General features: G+C 54.7%; 5 protein-coding genes across 5 annotated transcripts; 3 read left to right on the top strand and 2 right to left on the bottom strand.

Annotated features, from left to right (window-relative positions):
• The first annotated feature begins 1,118 nt into the window (after positions 1-1,118).
• STEHIDRAFT_144763 (uncharacterized protein) lies at positions 1,119-3,573 on the top strand. The gene is made up of 2 exons (XM_007300155.1): positions 1,119-2,018; positions 2,093-3,573. Exons 1-2 carry the CDS (start codon positions 1,334-1,336, stop codon positions 2,683-2,685), a joined length of 1,278 nt encoding a protein of 425 aa, XP_007300217.1. The 5' UTR covers positions 1,119-1,333; the 3' UTR covers positions 2,686-3,573.
• Positions 3,574-5,028: 1,455 nt separating this feature from the next.
• STEHIDRAFT_153149 (FabD/lysophospholipase-like protein) lies at positions 5,029-6,344 on the top strand (the record flags this gene model as incomplete). The annotated part of the gene is made up of 5 exons (XM_007300154.1): positions 5,029-5,074; positions 5,129-5,267; positions 5,328-5,561; positions 5,627-6,252; positions 6,310-6,344. The coding sequence occupies 5 exons, from the start codon at positions 5,029-5,031 to the stop codon at positions 6,342-6,344; spliced, it is 1,080 nt and encodes a 359-aa protein (XP_007300216.1).
• Positions 6,345-6,393: 49 nt separating this feature from the next.
• Positions 6,394-8,414, bottom strand: STEHIDRAFT_50238 (sugar transporter; the record flags this gene model as incomplete). The annotated part of the gene is made up of 8 exons (XM_007299348.1): positions 6,394-6,782; positions 6,852-7,236; positions 7,297-7,308; positions 7,374-7,599; positions 7,658-7,787; positions 7,850-7,966; positions 8,025-8,203; positions 8,260-8,414. 8 exons carry the CDS (start codon positions 8,412-8,414, stop codon positions 6,394-6,396), a joined length of 1,593 nt encoding a protein of 530 aa, XP_007299410.1.
• A 414-nt stretch (positions 8,415-8,828) lies between these two features.
• STEHIDRAFT_118541 (Nucleotidylyl transferase) lies at positions 8,829-10,122 on the top strand. The gene is made up of 3 exons (XM_007300153.1): positions 8,829-8,883; positions 8,942-9,023; positions 9,086-10,122. Exon 3 carries the CDS (start codon positions 9,198-9,200, stop codon positions 10,095-10,097), a length of 900 nt encoding a protein of 299 aa, XP_007300215.1. The 5' UTR covers positions 8,829-8,883; positions 8,942-9,023; positions 9,086-9,197; the 3' UTR covers positions 10,098-10,122.
• Positions 10,123-10,173: 51 nt separating this feature from the next.
• Positions 10,174-23,319, bottom strand: STEHIDRAFT_165793 (fatty acid synthase). Its single transcript, XM_007300152.1, has 19 exons — positions 23,203-23,319; positions 21,802-23,149; positions 21,445-21,748; positions 19,984-21,385; positions 18,167-19,920; positions 17,226-18,090; positions 17,070-17,165; positions 16,808-17,009; positions 15,123-16,754; positions 13,976-15,041; positions 13,213-13,919; positions 12,638-13,148; positions 12,499-12,579; positions 12,229-12,439; positions 12,061-12,167; positions 11,317-12,007; positions 10,881-11,262; positions 10,511-10,815; positions 10,174-10,448 (listed from the first exon to the last, which is right to left on the bottom strand). The coding sequence occupies exons 1-19, from the start codon at positions 23,284-23,286 to the stop codon at positions 10,410-10,412; spliced, it is 11,787 nt and encodes a 3,928-aa protein (XP_007300214.1). The 5' UTR covers positions 23,287-23,319; the 3' UTR covers positions 10,174-10,409.
• Between the last annotated feature and the right edge of the window lie 859 nt (positions 23,320-24,178).

Below are 24,178 nucleotides of genomic sequence, written 5' to 3'. Positions count from 1 at the left end.
AGACGTGAGCGAAGCGAGAAGTCCGGTTGATTGGTGGTGGTGGTGGTGGTGGTGGTGGTGGTGGTGGTGGTATATGTGATAATGGACTCTGTTTATTTTATTGTTTGGATCAGATGCATGCACGGTTGGATGTGCGACTCGGACGATTTCCCACTTTTTCTCCTCCTCCTTTTTTGCTTTCTATTGTTCTCAGATCTCAAATTCTCGTAGTCGGACTCGTATCCTTGCCGATCTTTACCCATACACCCTCGCTCATGTTCAACGTACATTATTCATTCAAGTTCAAGTCCCATCCTCCGTTTGCTTTGCTCCCATCCGTTTCATTTCAAGTTCATATATACTTGCTGTAGTCCTTCTTTTTGCTCTCAACGTACATAGACACAAGTTACTCTTCAGGTCCCGTATAAATAGAATATGTATTTCATGCTCAGGCCCCGCTGAAGATCTTGACGTCGACAGCGTGGGGTATCATACACCCTCGAAAACTTCCGTTGACGATTTGCATGGCCCTATTACCGGGAACGCCGGTACTCAGGGCGTTCCACTGAACGTCCCTCTGCCTCACGGATATCGTTCTGAACTGCTTTAACCGAAGCATTCGTATAGCTAGCATGAGAGGTTGCTAGGTTCCTAGTACTAACCGGTCTCTTCGGCCAGCTAAATTAGCAAGGCACGTTGTAGCTGAATACGACGTCACGATACTCGAGGAGAGATGTACGCTGTAAACTTTTCGATAAAACTGGTAGACTTATTCCTTTCAAAGTGGGGCCTGACCGATTTTTGCGGATAATTCGTACGAATTAGTCGTGATTCGGACACCGAGAATTGAACGGTGATATAATATTCAGCGTCTATACGCGTATGACAGCGGCAAACGAATCGTTGTCAGAAAGCGGAAGCCGTCTTGTGTGGCCCAATGCGATACAGGATGATCCGACCTCCGAAACGCTGACCGCTAGCGCCATTCCGAGTTCACAGGAGGGGTCAAGTGACCGTGCAAAGTTTGCTGCGGGTTGGTGAGAACACAAGTCCTCCAGGTTCAACAGCGTGAGGAGTGTGGAACGGGTGAAGATAAAGAGAGAGAAAGAAAGGTAGAAAAGAGCCGAGGGACGTTGCCGGGGAAACACGAGAAGACCGAAGTGGCGGCGCGTTGGGTGAAGCGATGCGGAATTGCTGTTCGGCCACAGCCTCTCTCTTCCTCCTCCCTCTTCGCACCAGCAAGGTGCGACCACCGCCATCAGCCGCAGCGACGACGACGAACAGTTCAGAAAGTATACCTCCCTAGCGCTCTAATACCCCTCTTCAACCCGACCCCTCCTTACTTTACCCGACAATGAGAGCCTTCGTCCCCTCGCGGGCCGTCCTAGCCATCCTCGCCTTCGCTGCCCTCACCGTGCTCGCACACGACGCAGATCCCCCATCACGACATCCTAGACAACTCCTCGGGGGCGTTACCGAGACAGACACCAGCAGCACAGACACGAACACAAAGACGACAGCCACCTCGACCACAGCTGCTGCGACGACGACGACCTCTGCACAGAACACGCAGACCACGACCGCCAATACCCAGACCACAACATCCGCCGCCAACACCCAGACCACGAACACTGCCAACACTAACACAAACACAAACACCCAAACTACCCAGACCACCGCGGCACAGACGACCACATCTGCCAACCAGCCGTCGAATACCCAGACTACGCAGGCGACTACCAAGGCCTCAACAAATGCTCCCCCCCAGGCCACCACTTCGTCCTCCCAGGTCATTACTACAAATGCTGAGGGCCAAACAGAAACGTCTGTAGTTATCGTCACGTACACACCATCGGCTTCCTCGTCGTCTGCATCATCCAGTTCTACCGCCGCCTCGGATAACAGCGGCAGTGGTAGCTCTGGCACGTCCACGTCCACCATCATCGGTCTTTCCGTTGCAGGCGGAGTCGCGCTCATCGGAGTGATTGCGTTCTTCGTCTGGAAGTTCACCCACAAACGTTTCTCTGATCTCGACGACAGTGCGTCCCCGTTCTTTTTCACCTCTTTTCACTTCCACTCATCAAAACCTCCTATCTTCCTCTCGAATCTGTAGACGAAGCCATCAAATGGCCGGAACTGAACGCTCACAACGACGACTACCCACTACCCGCCGCACGCGCCCCCTACGCCGACTCGACGACCGACCTCGGTCGCGCTAACTCTCGTGGTGGCGCTTACGCCCCTTCCATTGGCGCCACATCCACCAGCGAACTCTACCCCGCCAGCGCCTCCACCGACCCTTACGCCGTCCCACCGCTCCCCCACCTCAACCCGAACCAACCCGCACACGTCCAACCCTACATGGACGACCCATCAGCCGCGTTCTACGACCCCTACCGAGGCCCCGTACCGCAGACGTTCAACGATCCTAATCAGGTAGTTGCGATGGGCGGTATACCAGGGGAGGCGATTCCCATGACACAGTTGGGAGCAGGAGCGATGGCAATGGGTGGGATGCCAAATGGTGGAAGGAATTCGCCAGGTCCGGGGATGATGGCGGGTAGGAGGAGTCCCGGGCCTCAGGCACCGTTTGCTTTCGGTGAAGGAGGTGGAAGCATCAGGACGGCGAGCCCGGCGCCGCCGGCGTATGGTGGTGTCGACAGGGCCAGGAGTCCTGGGCCAGCGGCGGCATATGGTCCTCGGTAGTGTTCGGTAGTGGTTGTGTGTGTTTGAGACGGAGCGGTGATGCCGGATCGGGTAATTCGTCTGATGGGTGGTTGATGGGTCTTGGCGTGGGGGTTTGAGATGCGTTGGGAGCCGTTGGGATCTGAAAGAGGATGGAGGTTTCCGTTTGTGGCCGTGGGATTGTTCTGATGGATGGACGGACGGACTGGATGGACTGGTAGAGTCGTAGCTGTTGGAAGGCTCAAGTTCCATACCCGAGGTTCTTCGTTGAGTGCAGAACGCCGGCGTTGTTTTGTCTTTCGTTTTTCTATCATTTCGGTCGCCATCATTTCCATCCCATTATTATCTGGACTCATCAGGAGCCATATTCCGTCCCACCGATCACGTTCGTCGTCCCCGCAAGCTTTCAGTCATCTTCCCCTACAAGAAGTTCATTTTTTGGTGTTCACTGTCTGCCCGCTGTCACTTGTCATCCTCGGAAAGCTAATGGTCGTATCCAACTTATTCGCTATTCATGTTCATTGTTTGTCGTTCGTCAAGTTATTATATAGTCCTTTTTTTTTTTTTTTCGTTTGAGTCCTTCGTTTCAATTCAGTTTCCTCCCGTCAATCTACTGTTTTCCGTCTCTTGTCTCCGTACGTTCGTTATCCTATCACCGTTTTATCATCACTCTCAACCATCATGATCTATAACATCCATTTCATCTTTCATTCTTCGTTCAGCGTTCAACACCTTCAATCATCGCCGCCCGCGCTCACGGTAACAATCCAGTCCGACTCCAGTCCAGTCCAGTCCAGTCCAACCCCCTCACATCACGTCGCCACGCCACGCCTCTCCTTCCTCCTTCCTTTTTTTCTCCCGCTTCCGTTTCGTACTCTCGCATCATCATCGTCCCCACCACCATCGCCCGCCATTCATCCCATCCCATCCCCCTTGTCGTCTCTCGTCTCTTTCCTACTCTGTCTCCCCTGTCCGACATCGACAATGACAATGACACGAGGATACCCATCCAGCATTTTCTTACTTCCACTTTCGCTTCGTTGTTCGTTTTTACATATTTAATCCTTTCCCTCTTCTTCCCTCTTTCTTTTCTTCACTTTCTCCTGTCAATTTCACGTTTTTATTCCCCTTCGCGGTCGAGTTTTGAGGTATCCGCTAGCGAGTGGATAGGATTTCAGATTTCAAGAAGCAGACAAACCAAACGAGCAACGATTCGAATTCTAGTTATTAATTTTCTTTCCCTCCACATTTGACGGAAGAACTGAGCTGGAGTCGAGTAGGAGTCGGAGTCGGAGTCGGAGTGGGTACATACAGTAATAGTGCTGCTAGTAGTATCGGTATCGGTATTTGCTTTTCTTTCGAGTACATATATAGAGACTTGGAACGGATGGGTTCGTGTGTGAGTTTGCGCAGTGAGCGCTTGAGCACGGGAGAGTGTCCCGGTGGGTGCGCAAAACGGTGAGTGGGTTGAGTGGGTGGATGGATGGTGCCAGCGGATAACTTAGCTGTGTGTGCAGGTTAGTCGAGATGATGAACGCGCAGCCTTGAGCCTGAGAGCTCGACTAGGAGTTGAGATTTGGATCCCTGGATGCGGTGACCATCAATATTAATGGTTCGATGGGCCTTGGATGGGCCACTCCGCCACTTCCGAGCGAGTTCAACATAAACCGGGGCTGAGGCGCTCGGCGAAACGCGATGTTGTTGGATTTTGGAGCCAAGACGAGCTTTGTCTTTGTGTCGACTCCTTGTGCATCCGCCTTCAAGCTTCATACTACGGCTCAGCGTTTGGATTGCTCTCAGCTCAGTTTCCTTTGATTTTTTGTTGGATTTGATTTCTCGTTCAGCCTGGCTTGACACACTGTTCATGAGCTTCCCCCTGTTCGTCCCCGGCGGATCGTCTTACTTTTACATTTGTGACCACCGCCGAGCTGCTAAGTAGATTTTTACCCACTGCTCATCGCTCATAATAGGGATCATACAATGTCATATTGTTCTGTTGTATTTTGATAGAAGGGCCTTGCTCACGGGGCGCCCGTGTAATCTGTACCAGTGGCGCCGATGTTTTTCTCTTACGCCACAGCTGTGGCAGTCAAATGCGTCACTCCGGATACAGCACTGTCTCGTCTCTACCAGCAAAAAATAGCCCATAGAGCAGTGCACGAATGCGCTATATTCTTCAATTTTATAGCGCATAAGACTTGGTTCTTCCCAGCATCGGCGCTCTTCAGGCGGTGCTTGATCCACGCCGGAACCGCCTTTCGCCGCACGCATTCCGAGTACGGGCAAAGGGTTGACGGCGCTCCTGCTCTCCTTCCCTCCTTACTCCCTCTCGTTCGCATCTGACTTGGGTGCTCACGGAACAATATGTCGGAACCAGCACCCACTGACGGTCTGCGTTTACTTGCACTGGGTACGCTCTATTCAGTCTCTTGGTCTCTGGGCCATCGTTGATATTTGTTGATAGATGGTGGCGGCATCTGTGGCCTGTCATCCCTCCAGGTCTTATGGAACATCATGCGCGAAATCCAACTCTCGGAAAATCTAGAGAAGATGCCGTTGCCTTGCGAATGCTTTGATCTGATTGGTGGTACGAGCACGGGAGGGTACGCTGACGCAAAATACCTCACAGCGACTTAGCAGATCACTCATCTAAAATCCTCTAGGATCATTGCGCTCATGCTAGGCCGCCTTCGCATGTCTGTTGACGACGCCCTCCACAAGTATGCGGAGCTTTCAAAGGATGTCTTCTCAGACATACAGTTTCTTGGGGATGGAGCTTTCAAGGCGAGTAAGCTAGAGGCTGCGATAAAGAAAGTCATCTCAGAGCAGCCCGCATCTACGCGTGATTCGGAGGCGAGGATGAGGGATGATGCGCCCTCTGGTGCATTGTGCAGGACGTACGTACCAAATAACATTCTCATCTTCAGGACGGACCAGCATTGACAATTGATATTGGTTCTAGTTTTGTCTGCGTCACGGTTCCAAACGCTTTAGGTGCACCCACTCCCACGCTCTTCCGGACGTACGAGCCTCGCCACGGACGGTTCATCAACTGTAAGATCTGGGAAGCCGCTCGCGCCACATCAGCTGCACCTACGTTCTTCAAGCCGATCGAGATTGACAATGGATTTGGCGTTCGCAGCCGCTATACTGACGGCGGAATCGGTCATAACAACCCCGCCAGCGTTGTTCTCCATGAGGCATCTTCGATATTCCCAGAGCGAAAAGTCGCTTGCATGATCAGTATTGGGACTGGAAAGCTAAGGTCGTCTAGACTCGCTAGACCTGGTTTCATACAGCGTATTCTGCCACGCATCGATGTCGCTATCGCTCTCACAAAGATCGTCACAGACTGTGAGAGGGTTGCGGAGGATATGGAGCGCCGCTTCCATAATTCCCCAGGTGTCTATTTTCGTTTCAATGTTGACCAGGGCATGGAGGATGTTAAGCTGGGAGACTGGGAGAAGCTGGACGTGGTAAATGATGTCACCGAAATGTATCTGAGGTCTACGACAGTCTCGAAGACGATGACAGACGCTGTGGTAGCTGTACGGGCTCGACGCGGAGTCGCTTTGGCCGTCCAAGATAGTATGTTCTAGTCGTCGCATTCTTCTTCAATTTCATTCAAACTCATGGTACCCATAGATGGTGCGCTTGCAAGAAATGAGCCATCCATGTAGAATTCTCTCGTCACTACAGACCAGAAAAAGAGAGATCGTAAAGTCATCCTCAAACACTCGTAATAGGCTCTCCATCCTCCGACCCACCAGCCCTCTTCTCCACCATCTCAACCTCACCCTTCTCCACATCCGCCTTAATGCTCTCATCGACCTCATGCGGCCCCTCCCTCTCCCTCAGCTCTTCCACCGGAATCGCACGCTTTCCGCCCAAGAACAACTTGCCGCCGGGCGCATCCTGCAACGCTCGAACGACCGTGTCGCTCTCGAATAGGTATTTGATGTCTTCGAGCGCGTATCCCGCGGTTTCGGGGAGGAAGATGTAGACGCAGATGGCCATGGTGATGCAGCAGAAGCCGAAGAGGAGGTATGTTCCGTATGTGATTTTGTTGAGCATGATGGGCGTGAGCTTTGAGATTGTGAACGAGAAGAGCCAGTTGACTATGATCAGGTAAGTTAGTATTTGTCCGTTCATCTACCAGGATCCACGATAACGAGCAGACAACATACCAGCAATAGCGAGAGACATCGCCGCCGTCCGAACGTGATTCGGTGCCACCTCACTCGCCACGACCCAAGGGACTGGCCCCCAGCCGACGCAATAGAACACGGCGTACAGGTAGACAGCGACCAAAGAAACGTAGCTTGCAGGGATGATACCCGATTGCGGATGAAGGGACGTGAATCCGCCCAACCAAAGCATCATGAGTCCTTGACCGAGGCCTCCTGCGATAAGACAGTTCTTGCGGCCCAAACGTTCTACGGCGAGCGCGAGGACGAGGGCTACTGCGATGACTTTGACTACGCCGTAGATCCCTGTGGCGAATAGACCGCTGGTCGTGCTGGATAGACCGAGATTTGCGAAGATCTCCGGGCTGAAGTAGTTGATAGCATTCTGGGTAAATCGGTGTCAGCGTAAGTCTATCAGATGTGTTCGACAATGAGTATATCGTACCGTTCCCGTCCACTAAGAAATCGAGAGTATCGTTGTTAGTTTCAATTATTACGGACTGTTGTCAAGAAACGACGGACCTGTTGGCCGAACATGACCAAGGCTGGAATGACCGAGCGAATGATTATAGGGCGAGTTTCGAACATCAGCTTGAACTGCCTCAATAGAGGCGTTTGCTCCTTCCCTGCGAAGTCGTCCTTGATCTCCTCTAATGTGAGAAGGACTGCAGGATCAGTCGGCAACTTCCCAGAAGCGTAACCCAGAGCCCTTGCGGCCCTGTCGTACTTTCCGTGCTCGACGAGCCATCTAATACGCTACGTTAGTCATACACTTATGATGTGTGCGAGGGAGCTTCTTTACTCACCTCGGAGACTCGGGCTGCCAGACCATGCAGAAGATGAATAGAAAGCCTGGCACGATCTGGACGATGAAGGGCATTCTCCATTGCATCTGGCCAGATGGCAGGTTGAGCGACGAGCCGTAATTGACCCAGACTGGAAGGAGCCCATGTGAATCAGTAGTGCACCAGCGCCCACAACGGCATGAATGGACCTACAGCTCAACATAATCCCCACGTTATTGGCCAGTTGGACCATGCCCGTGCAACGCCCACGTATTGACTTGGGTACACATTCTGACACATAACTGGGCACCAGCGCGGATACCATGCCCACTGTGGGTCGCGACGAGGTTAGCTGAGACGCTCTGAGAAGACCATGTGGAGCACTTACCTCCGATACCTCCTACGAATCGACTGAAGTACAATACACGAAGGGCGACTCGTTGACTGCTTCCTAGGCCGACGATGCACTGTAGTATGCTGCCCACGATGTATATCACACCCGATGCAAGGAGGACAGGTTTCCGGCCGAATCGCGAAGAAAAGTATCCTGTGAATAGAGCGCCGAAGCTGCAAGACGTATGAGTATCTTGCCGGGTAGAGGTCTGTCAAACAATGCAGCTTACAAGCTACCAGCCTGGAGAATGGCCACGATGTTGCCGTTCAGATCAGCGAGAGCTGAGGACGAGAGCTTGTCTGTCCCGATGTAGCTCTTGAAAGAGGCTAACGAGATTACACCTCCGATGAGGCCAATGTCCCAGCCGTAGAAGATGGAGCCCATAGAAGCAGACATGGCAAGCACGTAGGCGTGCCTAAAGGTAAGGACATGGTGTACAAAATCTCGATAGGTCATTATGGAGTTCGAGCTGTACGCGCTTTGAAGTTCAAGCTTGCGTAGATGTCGTTTCCGAGGGGTGATGTTCGGTAGGGATCAGTGGGATAATCCGAGGATGATTGCCGTCGACCTGAGGGAACGAAACCCATAACGAGAAATACGACGATGCTTTATAGGTCAGGCGGCCTGCAATATACACAATAGTCTAAAGGAGGTCACCCGGTCTCTGTTGACAAGACTCACACTTTCACAGGCGAAATTGACAGCGCTTGTTGGGGGCCGCCGGCCCGCACGATGACGGTGGCGCAGTGGCGTAGCCCATGTATCTGAACTTCGACGCGACCACCGCCATTAATATTGCTCCAAGACGTGCCTCTTCCAGAACGGCCGTACGGGTATTTCTCTTATCAATCGTGTATGTACTCGCGCTGATCTCCTAGATGTGGAAAGCCTGCTCAAAGACATTCACTCAGTGCATGCCGTGCGAAGCATCGGGATCTGCTTCGCCGTTCTTCGCAGAACCAACTTTGTACTACTGGACCTACTAATTCTGCGGTAGGAGAATACCAACAATATTCTACGCAAAATTCTCACATCGCTTTTCTATTCATCTCCAGGAGTATTGTCTTTGCGCACTCTCGAGGCGGCGTACTGGCATCGGTCTCGAGCAATCTCTCGATAACACCCTCTTACTGGGGCCACATATCCTCGTTGAGGCCGTTACATACCATGAGTATGAGTCTCGAAGACTCTCTCCAGCGAGTTCTCACCAACCAGTCACCTCTCGAAATCATCTATGCTTCTCATCCACTATGGCCCCTCCCAGCCCCTCCCAGCCCTTCCACACCGATCCCTTATCCACTCAGTATCTCCGTTCTCGACTCTTCCTTCAACCCACCTACTCTCGCGCATCTCGCACTCATCTCTAGCGCACCCCCCACTCTATCTACCACCGGCGACTACTCCGCCCGTCTCCTACTCCTCTCAGTCCGTAACGCTGACAAAGCTCTCAAAGCCGGAGACGCGACGTACCTCCAACGAATGGAGATGATCCGAGTTCTCGCCACGGAGGATTTATCCGGAACGAACGTCGCAGTCGCTATCGTTGACGAGCCCACTTTCGTGGGCAAATCGAAGATCCTGCTTTCCACGTTACGATCGCGTTTAGAACACAAGTTGTTATCTGAGGTCGAGAGTGGCGAAGGCCCGGTACGGATTCCCAGCCTCGAGTTGACCTTTCTGCAAGGATTTGATACCTTGGAGCGTCTTCTCGCTCCACGGTACTATAACAATTCGGAATCAGAGATGCATACAGCGTTGCGTCATTTCTTTTCGGCGGATGGCGATGATTCTCGGGTCGTTTGTGCTCGTCGTACCATGCCCGCTAAGGACGGACAGCCGCAAAGTACGACTGACGAAGGGATGCAGGTTGTGCTCAAGTCCGGGAAGGAGTACATCGAGGCGGGGCGTATCGTGCTGATGGAGATCGGTGAGGACTTGCAGAGGCTGAGTTCAAGCGAAGTACGAGCTAGGGTTCACGCGCGGGACGAAAGGTGGAAGCAGATGGTGACGGGCAGCGTGGCGAAATATGTAGAACAGGAAGCATTGTACCTTGCAGCATCTGTCTGATTTGTACTCGATATACCAGGACATACCTCTGTATGCCAGCGAACGAGATCGAACGAGAGAATGAATGAGACAAAATGAAATTCTATTCCGATTCCTTTTACTATTCGTGAGATAACATACATATATAGCCGACGAGACACAGATCATGATGGGAGAGACAACAGAGGAGAAACGATGGATAGAAGCAGAGTAAACGAGACATTAGAGCATCGATGGAAACGTGAGACAGACAGACAGACGACGTGCGGGACCATGAGATAGGATGCGACGGGACAATGACATGAGAGAGAAGAAAAAATAGAATCAAAGCGTTCATGATGACGAGGCTTGGGCGAAGGCAATCGCGATGGTCTGAGAAGGAACGAAGTCAGATCAGACGAACTATTGAGTAGGCGAAATTAAAAAGTACTCACATCCGAGTGGCTCAACGACAACAACACATTCGACACACCCTTGCTCTCGGCAGCGGCTTTCGCGTCACCGTGAAGAGTAACAGTCGGCGCACCCTCCTCGTTGGGAAGAATCTCGATATCCTTCATCGCGGCCGCGGCGCCCTTCGAGGCAACACCGAGCGACTTGAAGACGGCTTCCTTCCCGACCCAACGAGCGGCGAACGATGCTGGAGGCGATGGTTGAGAACGGCAGTACGTGACCTCGGCCTCGGTGAAGTTGCGCTCAACGAAGGTCGGGTTGCCCGATGGCACTGCGGAGATCAGCTCTGCAAGGGAGAAAACATGGTGTCAATGACAATGACACGAAGGGCGAGAAGAATAAGCCACGAACCTTGGTCGACGCCAACACCACTTGTTCCGACAGCAGCCTTGAGAGACTCCTGGACGGCCTTGACATTCGCGACGTTCGGCTTGTGCTGTGTCTCCATCTTGTCCGTGAACACGTAGCTGTTCGTCTTCTTGTCGAGAGAAGCGCGAGCGAGCGAGTTGAGCAAGACGGGACCTTCGAGTTCCTTGGAGTATGGTGGGTGTTCCTTGATCTTGACCAAGGAGTTGTGGGTCATCATCTCCGTCATCGCCTTGTACGACTTGAGGTAACGGGCGTTGTTGCGGATCTTGTACGACTCGTATGCAGAGGTCTCGAGAGCGCCCAAAAGGAAACGCGGGTGAATGACAAGGGCAGTACCACCGACTTGGCCGAAACCGAACGACGACTATACGAAAAGATCAATATCCAGTGAGGTTAAACGGGGGATAACGCAACATACCATAACACCAGCACGAATACCGTCGGTATGGATGGACTTCGAGGGGAACATGAGGTACGTGTATTTCTGGAACTTCGGGTCCACGTTGTCGTTGTTCCGGTTGCCGGGTACGATACCGGAGTGTACACTCTGCAAGAGACCGGCCATCTGCCAAGCAGCGGCTCCACCCTTGGCGTGACCGAGCAAGCTCTTCTGAGCCATAACAGGAACAGCGTTGCCCTTCGTGCGGGAGAGGGTGCTGAAGACGTCGTTCCAGATGTGAGTCTCGTTAGCCTCGTTCGCGCTAGTACTGGTACCGTGGATAGACAAGACACCGATGTCGTCAGCGGACAGACCCCAGACGGCCAGAGCACGGCGGAGAGGGGCAATGCGTGGATCGGCATTCTCGAGCATGCCATACGTGGCGAGAGCCTCCTTCTCCTGGTGGCGAGCTTCGTTCTCGAGGTCGGAGATACGGGAAGCGAAGTACTCTTCGTCGGCGGCGTCACCTTGACTCTGGCGGTACTCGAGCTCCTCCTTGAGCTGGGCCTGCTCGTGGGATAGCCACTCCGAAATCTGCTTGCGACGGAAGGTCAACTGGCGAGCACGGTAGTTGATGTCGAGGATGGGAAGCGGGTGCTTGGTGGAAACTTCGCGGGCGATAGTGAGCGCACCACGACCGGGCGCAGGAATAGAACGACCAGCCTTGTCGCTATAGAGGGGGAAGTTAGATAACCTCAACTGAAGAGAAAGAAAGTTACGAACGTTGAGGTGGAGGTGAAGGCTAGGATACCACGGATAGGGGCGCCGAGCTCGATGGCAGTCTTCGCGTTCATGACGACATGCACGCCGGTACCTTGCGCCTCCATGAACTACATTATTATGTGATCAGTACGGGAATATTGACTAAAACGTTGATGATGGGAAGCTTACACCTGAGCGAGTCGTCGTGGTAGGCCTCGACATCTCGGTCGGCTCACGACCCATCGCCAACTCAGTCTCGGTGTTGCTGGTGGCCTTCATGTTCGCGAACTCGTACGAACCCTCCTCAGAGATATCGTCGAACCCACCGGCGAGCATGACCTTGGCCTTGCCCGAGAGCAAGGTGTCGCAGGCGATTTCGAGAGACTGGAGGGCGGTAGCGCTGAAAGAAATCAAATGGTCAGCGAAAGCTGGAGGATGGAAGACGAGCTACGACCGTACCAGGCACCGACGGGGATCTTGATGGGTCCGCTGGAGGAAAGAAGAAGGAGGTTGACCCAACCAGCAGTGGTGTTGATGAAGCTACCAAAAACAACATATTAGCGACATAACGAAGCATCAAATCGAGAAATACACATACGTTTCCTGAAGAATATCGTTTTGAACCTCTTTCTCCTCGCGACGGTCCTTGAACATCTTCGCCAACGACTCCGTACCACCCATACCGCTACCAATAGACGAACCGACTTCGGAGGGGTGCATGTGCTGGTACAGTTCGTACGGATCGGTGATACCGGAGCTGTTGAGGGCTTCGGCAGCGCAAACGAGAGCCCAAAGGGACATGCGGTCGGTGCGAGCGATGATGTCCTCCGGAATACCGTAGCGACCAGCGTACCATCCAGTAGGAAGCTGTCCTGCGACTTGACGGTTGAACGTGAATGATTTCGGAACGAAGATACGGACGCCCTTCTTGAACTTGACGAACCACTGGCTGCCTTCGCCAGCCCAGATGTCGCATTTATCGCCGTGCTCGTTCTTGAACTTGGCGGCTTCAACGTCGGAGGTCTCGAGCGGCTCGAGGTCGTGCGTGAGCTCGATCTCTTGGTTAAAGATCTTGTTCTTCGGGTCATAACCACGGAACAACTCAGGTTCTATAAAAGAAGATGAAGAGGTAATATTAGAGGTAGAAATTAGACACAAGAAAAATAGACGTACCAATCATACGAACACCGGCGTGCTCCAAAATCTCCTTCTCATACTTCCCACGGACATCCTTGTCGTCGACAGGCTCACCAGACTTCGTGTCGACCCAACCAACGTGCAGCGACCCATCCTTCAAACGGCCATCGAAGTGCTTGATGAAGCCCATCATCCAAGCCATCTCGATACAACCCTCCAACGTGAACTCTCCACGGGCCTCCATCTCCCAACGAGTACGCGAGCTACCCCATGGCCCGACCTCGGCGAAACCGGTGATGACAATGACCTTTTCGAGGTCAATGACGTCGCGGAGCTTGGAGAGCTTCTCGAGGTTGGCAGCGGGCTCGAGCTCGGGGAACTCGAAACGGAAGTTGGCGCGGGGGGTGACGTTGACGGTCTGAAGAACACGCTCGGCCTCGAGACCGTTGATGACCTTGAACTCGGCGGAGTTGTCGCGGGTGATGGCACGACGAAGTTCGGCCTTCTTGTTGATGCCGACGCGGATGCGAGTGGTGATCTCCGCGAGGTCAGCGAGACGATCCATACCACCACTAAGATCGGCCCAGATGGGCTCGACTTGGGTGATACTGAACAGGAGAGGGTGCATGAGGCCGAGAATGTTGAAGGCCATCTCCTTGGCAGAGAAAGTGCGGACACCGTGTGATTCAACCTCTTGGGCGACCATGTTCGTGGCGTCCATGAGACCGGTTCCACGGGTCCACCTAGATTAGGAAATTAGTAAAGGGTGGGAGCGGCGAAGGGCAGAAAAAAAGCGTACCCAATCACAGCACCAGCGAGACAGAGGTATTCTCCCCAGCTCTCCGAAGCCCAGCGGTTGAACAGAGTCTCGAGAGAAATCTTGGACTCGGAGTACAAGCCGTCGTTACCGAAGAGACCGTGGTTGGGCGACAAAGGAAGGATAACTTGAGTCGGGCGGGTGACGAAGTGACGGCTCGCCTTCTTGGTCTTGACGGCGCCGAGAAGACGAAGTAAGTTGACCAACATGATACGGTGGGCGAGTTCGGACTTGTCGTCGAGACCGTCGATCTCACGACCGTTCTCTGGGACGGCGGCGAAGGGAAGGATGTAGTCCAAATCGAGGCCGAGGGTGGCGAAGATGTAGTCGACGAGGGCCTCGACATCCTGCTTCGAGCCTTGGTTGAACGGAACGACGGTGAGGGCGGAGCCACGAGAGCCGAAGCGCTGGAAGATCCCCTGGTAGTACTCGACGGTGGCGCGGCTGTAGCGGGAAGTGGTGATGACGACGTGGGCACCACCGGAGAGGAGACCCTTAAGAATCTCGACACCGATCGAACCCTTGCCGACACCGGTGAGAAGAGCGTTCTTATCCTTGAACGTCGTGCCGGAGGTCGCGATTTCGTGGAGAACGTCCAGGTAGACACCGGTGAGATTGCTAGAGTACTCCCACTGCGTGCCGACCTTGCGCTTCAAATGGAGGAGAGGGATCTTGTCGGCGGAGACGGAGCTGATACCCGAGACTTGAGGACGGAGGAATTGAGATGAGGAGCGACGGCTGCGGGGCTGTCCGGGACGAGGACGAGGCTGTTCAGGAGTCTTCTTGAGCGAACGGACGACGCCATCGTAGAGGGCCTTGATGCGGTTCTTCTGCTCGTCAGAGATCTCGGGTTGGGTCTTGACGACGTTCCAGAGCTTGAGAACGTCGTCCTGGATCTTGGAGATGTTGACCGAGCTGGGGATGTTGTCGGAACTCGCCATCTCCTCGACGTAGGCCTCGAGCTTGCGAACGTTCTCGCGGACGACCTCGGAGTAGATGATGTCGCCCTTCGCGCTGACCTCGGTGTGAGGGGCGGTAGGGAAAGTCACTGAAAAAAATCGAAACCGTAAGTACGCAGTGACGGAAATAAATGACGGATGGAATGTATTATGGAAAGGAAAACACATACCGTCCTTGTACAACGGAGCTTGTCCAACAGCCTCGCGACAGTTGTCGATCAGCTGCTGACCGAACGTCTTCGCCAACTGATACGTCTCGCCTTTCGAGGGATCGACCTGCTCGATAACATACTGCATGTACTCAACGATCGCGGAATCCACCCTGTTCATGATAGCGATACAACGAGCCGTGATTTCGCGGTCGACGGTGGTAAGGCGGCCGAAGATGATGTCGTAGAACATCATGAGAGCATCTTGACGGACCCAGTTCCACGAAGAGTCGAAGTGGCGAGCCTTGAGGACGTCGAAGACGGGCTGAATACCGTCGAGGTAGGAGTCGCCGTGCTCGCGAGTGATGCTGTCGATGCGGGCCTGGAGAGTGGCGACGTTCGCCTTCTCCTTGTCGTGGGCGATCTCGCCGGCACGAGAGTCACGCTTGAGATAGCGCATGTACAGCTCGACGTGCTGAGCGGCGAACTGCTCTTGCTCGGCCTGGAACTTCAAGAACTCCTCACTGTTGATGACGGCACCACCAGCCCCTCCTCCACCTCCACCGGCAGCGGCACCAGACGAAAGAGAGATGCCGGCGCGTTGGGCGTAGACGGCGACGATGGAATCCACCCACGCTTTACCCTCAGCCTCAGACCCGAGACGCTTCGGCGGCTCCATAGTGGCGCCGAGAAGGAGAGCGGCGTCGGCGCGAGCGGGCCCCAAGCCCCAGGACTTGTTCATGTAGCTTTTGATGGCGGAAAGGTTGAATCCACCAGGCATCTTGCCACCGACGACACGGGAGACGAGACCGCTGGTGTACTTCCCGAGCGTACCGGAGTGTCCCTGACCAAGCGCAGAACCCAACTCCTCGAGCGGCAGCTCCTCTCCTTTCTCCGGCGCAGACGAGAACTCGAGCTGAAGGTCGCCGAGAATCTCGTTCTGGAGGGTGGACTTGCCACCGACGAGATCCTTGATGGACTTGGAGAGGGGAATCTCCTCGACCTTCTTCTTGAGCTTCTGAGCCACGATGGTGGCGAGGATGTCGACGGCGCGGACAGGAACGTCCTCAATGCTCGTAGCAGGTCCCGACGGCGCGGCCACGGGGGCAGGGGCGGCAGCAGCGGGTGCGGAAGAAGCGGAGGGGGCAGCAGGGGCAGAATCGGCGGGAGCAGCCTCAGCAGCCTCGGGCTCGTCCTCGAACTGGTAGTAGATCTCCTTCGGGTTCTTCGCGTGACAAAGGATGGTGCGGACGTGGTTGACGGAGTCATCGCGAACCTCGTACTTGGCCTTGAGGGTGCGCGACGCCATACCGGTGAGGGTCGGGGAAGGACCGATTTCGACCAAGCGCTCGAACTGGTACTTCGTGAACAGGAGGTCTTGAGTTTCGATCCAACGCACGGGAGAGGCGAACTGGTACGCCAGGAGCTCGACGAGGATGGTGTACGCGAGCTTCTGGCGTTGCTCGAACGCACCCCACCCTTCTTCGTCCCAGTTCTTCAACACCTTCGAGAGACGAGGTGACGAAGTCTGGTCGTAGATGAGCTGGGCGTAGTCCTTCGTGACCGCGAAGGGCTGAGCGACCAAGTTCGGGACGTACTTGCCCTCGAGCATGTCGGGGTTGAGGTGGGCGGCGTTGATCTTCTTCGAAAGGTCTAAAAATAATGATATTAGTACAGCAAGAGAAACTCGAAAACGAAGTACTCACAAGCGCGGAACGGCATGACGCCAGCCCAGAGGTAACGAGAGTGGAAGGGTACGTCGATACCGGGGAGAGGGATGGTAGCGAAGCCACGCTCGAGCTTGATATGGCCCTCGAGTTTCTGCTGTTCCTGAGCGCGTTCGTAAGAGCTGTCGATGATGTCGCCCAACATCTCCTTGACCTTCTCGACGGAGAACTGTTCGGTCAACTTAGGAGAAAAGAGATGTCAGCAATACAAAGGAGAAATGAAGAAGCTAAAAGGACGGACCTTCGCGATGTCGACCTTCTCCATCTTCAAATAGTTCAAAACGTTCGTCAAGGCCTGGAGGGCGACGAGCTCTCCAGCGCAAACGTATTGTTGGCCCTATAAAAGATATGATCAACGACGCTCTTAACGACCTCAGAAAAAAAAAAGAACACGAACCTCAACGTTAAAGTTCACGATCTCAATCAAACATCCCGTCCTATGCGAAATCGAATCCACAACTTCTCTCAACGCCGCATCGTTAAATGTCTTCGAGATCCTGCTCGGGTTAACGGCACACATCGCATAATTCGACCTGTTCTGCGAATCGCGCTCCACCGCACGCTGCATCGTAATACCACGGTAGAACACGACATCGACCAAGGACGAGATCGGGAGGACGTCGGCGATGGAGGCGAGCGCGGAGTATTCACCGAGCGAATGGCCCGCAAAGGCGCAATCGCGCTGGACGAAGCCCTTGGAGCGCATGTCCTCGAACGCTGCACGCTCGGTCACGACGAGGGCGATCTGCGCGAACTGGGTGGCGTAGAGAAGACCACCGGGGTGGCGGAAAGTGTACTGGGGCGTCCTGACGTGAATGTCGGAGAAGAGCGGAAGGGTCTTGATGTTCCCCTCCTTGTCCATCGTGTCGTAGGACATGTCCATGTAACGCTGCCTGATCGCCTGGCCCTTGATACCACCGAAGTGGATGGTCTTCTCCTTGGGGTTGTCCTTCACGATCTCGACGATCGAGAAGCCGTAGACGGCGAGGAGATGCTGGTCGGCGCCTTCCCAGACAGCACGAGCAGCGGGAGAGGAGTTGTAAAGATCCATACCCATGCCCGGCTCCTGAGAGCCTTGACCGGTGAAGACGTAGACAGTGGTGGGTTGGGCGATCTCGGCGGTACCCTCAATGACCTTCTCGCCGTTCTGGTTGACAGTCTCGACCTTGACGACCTTGTTGCCGTCGCGCATCGCGATGTGCTTGATCTTGACGGACAGCTCGTCACCGGGGAGGACCATCCCGACGAAAGCGACATCATACCTACAAACCGAAATTCGTCAGCTTGATTCAAGCGAAATGAAACGGAATACAGAAAAGGAAAGGAAGAAACACTCACGAAAGAACCCTCTCAGGCGATCCACCCGCAACCACACTCTCGACATATCTCCTCGTCGCCGCACTCGACCACATCCCATGCGTAATCGTCCCCGGCAGGTTCGCATAGTCCGAGAAATACGGGTTAACGTGAATCGGATTGAAATCACCCGAAATCTTCGAGTACGGCTCGTTCGTCGCCGGAGTCGTGAACGTCGTTGATCCAGCCGAGGTGAGCGAGTAACCATTAGCGAGTGGCGTAGGAAGACCCTGAGGCGAGCCGTTCCTCTGCACGTACGCGACGACGGGGTTGCCCTGGCAGTCGTCCCTCTCGAAATCGACAGAGCCGACCTTGACGAGCCTCTTGAGCTGATCGCGGACGAAGACGTCGCCCGAGACCGAGACACTCTTGTAGTTGACCTTGTCCTTGTACGTCACCTCCGACTTCAACCTGAACACCAACCCAGTCCCCGCCTGAAGTGGCTTCGAGTCGTCATCCCACTCGAACCACTCCTTCGATTGCAAAACACCAACATCCGCATCGTTCGCGAGCTCGACGAGATAATCAGGCTCCTGGATCGTCTCGAACGTGTTCTCGTAGTCCGTGAACTTGCCGCGATAAAGGAACGAGCTCGACACCTCCATCACCCTCTTATCCTCACAAACAACGTACCCCGACACCTTCACCGTCTTGCCCGCATCCGAATTAATCACCGCCGTAACCTTCGCCTCCGCCTTGCACACATCACCAGCCTGGAGAGTCTTCGCCCCGGGAACGACCTTGAACCCGTTAGTGAGATGGACGAGCTTGAGGAGGTCGCCGTCGATGGAGGCCGGGAAGATAGACTTCATGATCGCCTGCCAGCCGGTGACGATAGCGAAGTCCATGGGGGCCTTGACGTCGGCAGTCCGGACGGCCTTGAACGCCTCCTGCTGGTTCTCCACGACGGCACAGAACGTTTCAACGTCCTTCGCGGAGATCTCGACCTCAGGGCCGGTGAAAGTATCCCGAACATTGATCTCGGGGAGCTTCTCGTCGTCGCCGAACCAGAGACGCCAGTAGAAGTCCTTGATGCGCGTAGTGCGACCGACGGCGACTTCGTGGATGGGAGCGAAGGGCTGCGAAGGGACATACTGGAACTGAAGGTGGAGGGGAATGGAGGACTCCTGGCGGTACTCGAACAGGGTAAGGTCGATGACCTTCGACTCGGTGTTGAACGAAACCTCCACAGCCTTGTGATCGTCCTTCTGCGGGCCAAAGGAACGAGCAGCACCGAAGAGGGAAGCCTTGACGGGAAGACCGTCCGCGAGCTCGAGGACGATCTTCTGGTTCGGGCGAGGGGCGAAAAGGCGACGGATAGGGTTGTCGACGTAGGAAGTTCCCTGAATAACGTTGATCGAGGAAACGAGAGCGCTCCACCAGTTCAGGCTCGAACCAGCAAGGAATGTGAGGAATTCGGAGGTAGGGGGGACGGAGGCCGAAGTGGAGAAAGTGACCTGGTTGTCCTCGGCAGCAACGTCAACGCCACGAGGAACAGAGACAGGAGAAGGTACGGCGCCGAGGTAATCGACGGTCGGGACGTTGGCAGCGTCGCCACCGTACGTGCGCTCGAGGAGTTTCTCGACGAGGATGTTGGTGACGTTGTCGAGCATGTCCTTGATGGGCTCGTCCTTCACCGTCGAGTGCTTGACGGCGACGGGGCCCTGGAGGATGCAGACACGCTGGGGGTCCTGGTCGAAGACAGCGTCGATGTCCTCAGCGGGCCACAGCGAATCCTAAAAGACCAGACGAAATTAAGTAAATTGTATGAAGAAGTATTGAAAAAGATGGAGACGTACCTTCTTAAACCAGACCTCAAAGGTCGAGTCCAAAATCGGAATGAACGGAACTGGCTTCTGCCCCGGCCTCTGCGCAATCGTCAAGAAATATGCCTTATCCTCCGCCGCCAACAGCTGCTCCCTGCCCAACGGATACTTCTCAAAGAACTCCTTTACGAACGGCGCCGGCGTATCCAACGACGTAAAGCTCTGCAACACACTCGCCTTCAACCCTCCCCCATTCACACCCGCGAACCTCTCCTCGACCCTCCTCAACCAATCGCCCGTCAGGTTCCTCAAGGAGATATCGACCCAGCGCTCCTGGTGGTCGACGTACATGAGACGAACCAAGCGCAGAACGGTCTCCTCGTACGTCATATCGCCGAGATCATCGACGACAGACCCGTCCTTCTTCCATCCGAACCACGGCTTCGCGAAATCCGCATTCAACTTCTTGATCACCTCCGCCCTCCGTTCCTTCAACCAAGCCTCCCTCTTCTCCCTCGGCAACTTAAACACAGTATCGTCGAACTCCTTCCACAACTTCACAGCCCGCGTGGCGATCTTGTGGATCGGCTCGCCGAGCTCCGAACGCACAGTCAAAATCCCACCGGTCTCCTTCGCGTACGTGCCTTCCCATTTCGAGTCGTCGACGCCGGAAGCCTTGACGATGAGGTCTTTGACGGAGGACGAGGTGTGGGCCTCCTTCGCGACCATGACGCGGGACGCGAAAAGGAACCCGTCGAAGGGCATGGGCTGAACGTCGTACTCGGCGGACCAGTCACCCGTGAGATATGGCCACAAATCGTCCGCACCACCAAACCCAGACCCACCGACGAGGATGATGTTCGAACGTTCACGGATCGAACGATAAGTCGAAAGAATAGGTTGATGGAAGTCTTCGCACGAATGATGACCGCCGGCACGTCCACCAGTCCACTGAAGCAGGATGGGGAAGTCGGGGTTAGAAGCGGCGATGTTGACGACCTGACGAATACCGTCGACGGATCCAGGCTTGAACGCGATGTGCCTAATCCCCGCCGCCTTCAACCCCTCGATGATCTCCGCCGCCTTCTCAGTGGACGGAATCCCCGCAGCGACACAGAATCCCTCAATCGGCAACCCTTCCTTCCTCATCTCCTGCCACAAGGGCCACTGGAACCCGAACTGACGAGGGTTGATGTAGAGGGCGTTGAGCGTGAGACCGACACCGGCGGGAATGTTCGCTTGGATCTCGGCGACCTTGGAACGAAGAGCAGCGGCGTTGTAGTGGCCACCACCGGCGAGTTCGACGTGGTAGCCGGCGGAGAGGATAGCGGAAACGAAACCGGCCTTGACGGTGGTAGGAGTCATGCCGGCGACCATAATAGGGGGTTTGCCGAGGAGGCGAGTGAAGGGAGTATCGAGATGAATCTTTCCATCGCTAAAAACATGATACTTTCAGTCTAAATCCTCGAACAACAAATCAGATAAATAACACACCTAGTCTTCACCAACGACGGGGACCACTTCTTGACCCAAGACTCCTCCCGCTTCACTCCGCTAACGGAGAACAGCTCGGCATCTCCACGACCCCTATCACCGACGACGATTACACGAATACCACGACCGTCGAGGTTACGAGCGGTGAGAGGACCGATGCCGCTGAGGCCGCCGGGACCGAAGTCGATTGCGTGAGTGGCGGTGGCGGGGAAATCGGTAGCCTGCTTCCAGTGGATCGGCGAAGTGAAGATCTGGTCGCAAATGGAGCGGGTGAGAGATGTGGAAAGCTCGCGAAGGTCAGAGCCTGCAGAATCAATTAGTACTCGAGTGAGAAAAATCGAATGTATAGAAACGTACCATCTTCGGTGTGGAACACCGGAATCTTCAAGTCCTTCACATCCCACAACTCCTCGTCCTTCAGATCCTCCTTGCAGAGCTTATCAACTGCATCCTTCAAGTACTCGCTGTGGTATGGCACTCCAACAGCCAGGAAACGGACGTAGAAGACCGGCTTGCGCTGTGAGAAGGGCGTCTTGCTCTGATCGACGCCATTCGGGGCCTTGACTTTCCTGAGGCTGGCAACGAGACCGTAAAGAGCACGAGGAGGACCGGTGACGACGAAAGCCTTCGCGCCGTTGTGGAGAGAGATGTGAAGCTGAGAGTTGGAGGGAAGATGTTTGTTCGTCTTCGCGACGTGTGGCTCGAGGTCTTTGAGCAACAGGCCGACGACGGACAACATAGGCGTGGGAGAGCCCTCGCCACCTTCGATCGAATCCTCCACGACGCTAGGCTCGAGTGCGAGGATGGGGAAGGCCTGCTGGCCTCGGAGACCAGCGTGGAAGAGCCACCGGAGTCCCTGGTGCGCGTTCTTGAGATAACTCGCGTCGTCGGTAGACGCAGAGATGCAGACAGCGGTAACGAGACCTTGGGAGTGGCCCGTGGCACCGGCAAGTCTCGAGTTGAGCTCCGCGTACGACAATCCAGAAACGCGCGAGACGATCAGATACTGCACGAATTGCGTGAGGCCGATAAGAGGGAACGAGACCGGGACGGAGGCGAGGTATGAGACAGGAGGAACGGGTGAGGCGCCAGTGAGCCACGAATAGACGTCCAGTCCGTGCGAGTAATAGGAGGTCGTCGAGTGAACGTTTGCGAGAGGGGAGAGGACTTCGGAGACGGCGAGCTTGATCCAGTCCTCGACAAACGGTCGGTAGATGTCGAACAGAGATTGCAGCTCATCAAAGTAAACCTCGTTGATACCTTGCCCGCCGAAAATTGCGTAGGCCGAAGCTCCGTCCTTGAAGAGAGACGGGGTCGGGAGCTGAGGTAGACCCTCGACCTTGCCTGCTTGGAGTGTGGCGTAGGCGAGGAAGAACGAGGAGAGAACGACCTTCCGAGAGTCGACATCGAACGAAGAGACGAGTGAATGAATATCCGTCTCGGCGAGGTATGTGGCGCCGAAGTGGGAAAGGGCCTTGAGGAGAACCGCGAGGCGAGGAACGCGGCTTGCTTCGCACTCGGCGTGGACGTTGCGTGAGGTAAAGGCGAGGAAACGTGCAAAGAGGACGACCTCTGCCTGTGTCTTGTCGTCTAGCTCTTCCGAGTTGCTCGCTGCGTCTTGAACGCTCTGCGAGTGGACAAAGTCATCTCTAAGGACCTCTGCCGCGATCCACTGGTCGCACTCGGTCGAAACGGGTATGGAAACCTGTTCAGATAATGTGAGATGAATCTCTGCGATATTTAGATGACTATGCGCACTCTAATTTGGCCAACGTGGAGTACAAGAGGTCTAGTGGGGATGGTAGCAGCGGCATCGCCGTTCTGAGTCTTCGTGGCCGTCATTTTTTGTGGATGAAGTCGTGAATAGGGATGGGGGAAGGGAGGGAAGGTAGGGCGGTGGGGAAAGGATTGGATTCAGCCGAGGAAAGGCTGGTTTTATGATTGGGAGTGGACGACGAGCAAGAAGTGCCTGTAAATCCCCAGATTTGTAGCGCCCCAAAAGCCTGATTTGGCGTCCCCCACCAGGCGCGTCGTCCGCTTTCGGCAGGCGCGCGTCCCAATTGCATATTTCGACGCGTCGCGCCACCAATCTCCGTCTTCGCGTTCGTTTCTCGTCCTTTTCTCCTTCGGGAGTCCGTCACAGCCTATCCTCTTCACTACAGATTTCGGACTTTTCTTTTTTCGTACTGTTGGCTCGAAAACCGCTTAGCTCGACCGACGCACCCCAACTCTTTGCCAACAGTCATGGACCATAATTTGTAGTACTCATTCTTCCTGCCGCACAGCCTCCCCTACAAATTGGCCAAACTGGAGTTTTTCGGCGCCCACACAATGCTGAGACATTTTGTGTATGTCGTCTGCGGTCTGTACATGCTCGATACACGCGTTCAGCATTGCTCTGAACCCTTAACCACAGACATCGATAAAGACACGCGCGTTCAACGACTCGAACCAACGAGTTGTCCAAAAAGAACTCCGCCATTGGCCTCCCGTACGCTCCGACCTCCTTCCTTCTTTGCCCATCCGAGACGAGCGCCACCCGACTCTCCCCGACATCGTTTCTTCTGCCCCAGTGCCCCTGTGGCGATCAATCACACCAACTTCGGGCATCGTAATTTACATAGTACGCGTATGCTCAGGTTGGTCAGCTCCAGCTTTCGTTCGAGCTGCCCCAACGAAGAGTACGCAGAAGATATCTTACCAACCTATCAATCCCCACCGATATGATCAGGCT

Source organism: Stereum hirsutum, assembly GCF_000264905.1.
Source record: "Stereum hirsutum FP-91666 SS1 unplaced genomic scaffold STEHIscaffold_2, whole genome shotgun sequence".
In the NCBI taxonomy this organism is placed as follows: Eukaryota; Fungi; Basidiomycota; class Agaricomycetes; order Russulales; family Stereaceae; genus Stereum; species Stereum hirsutum.
Note: the sequence above shows the minus strand (reverse complement) of the source record. Positions and strands in the feature narration are given on the sequence as shown.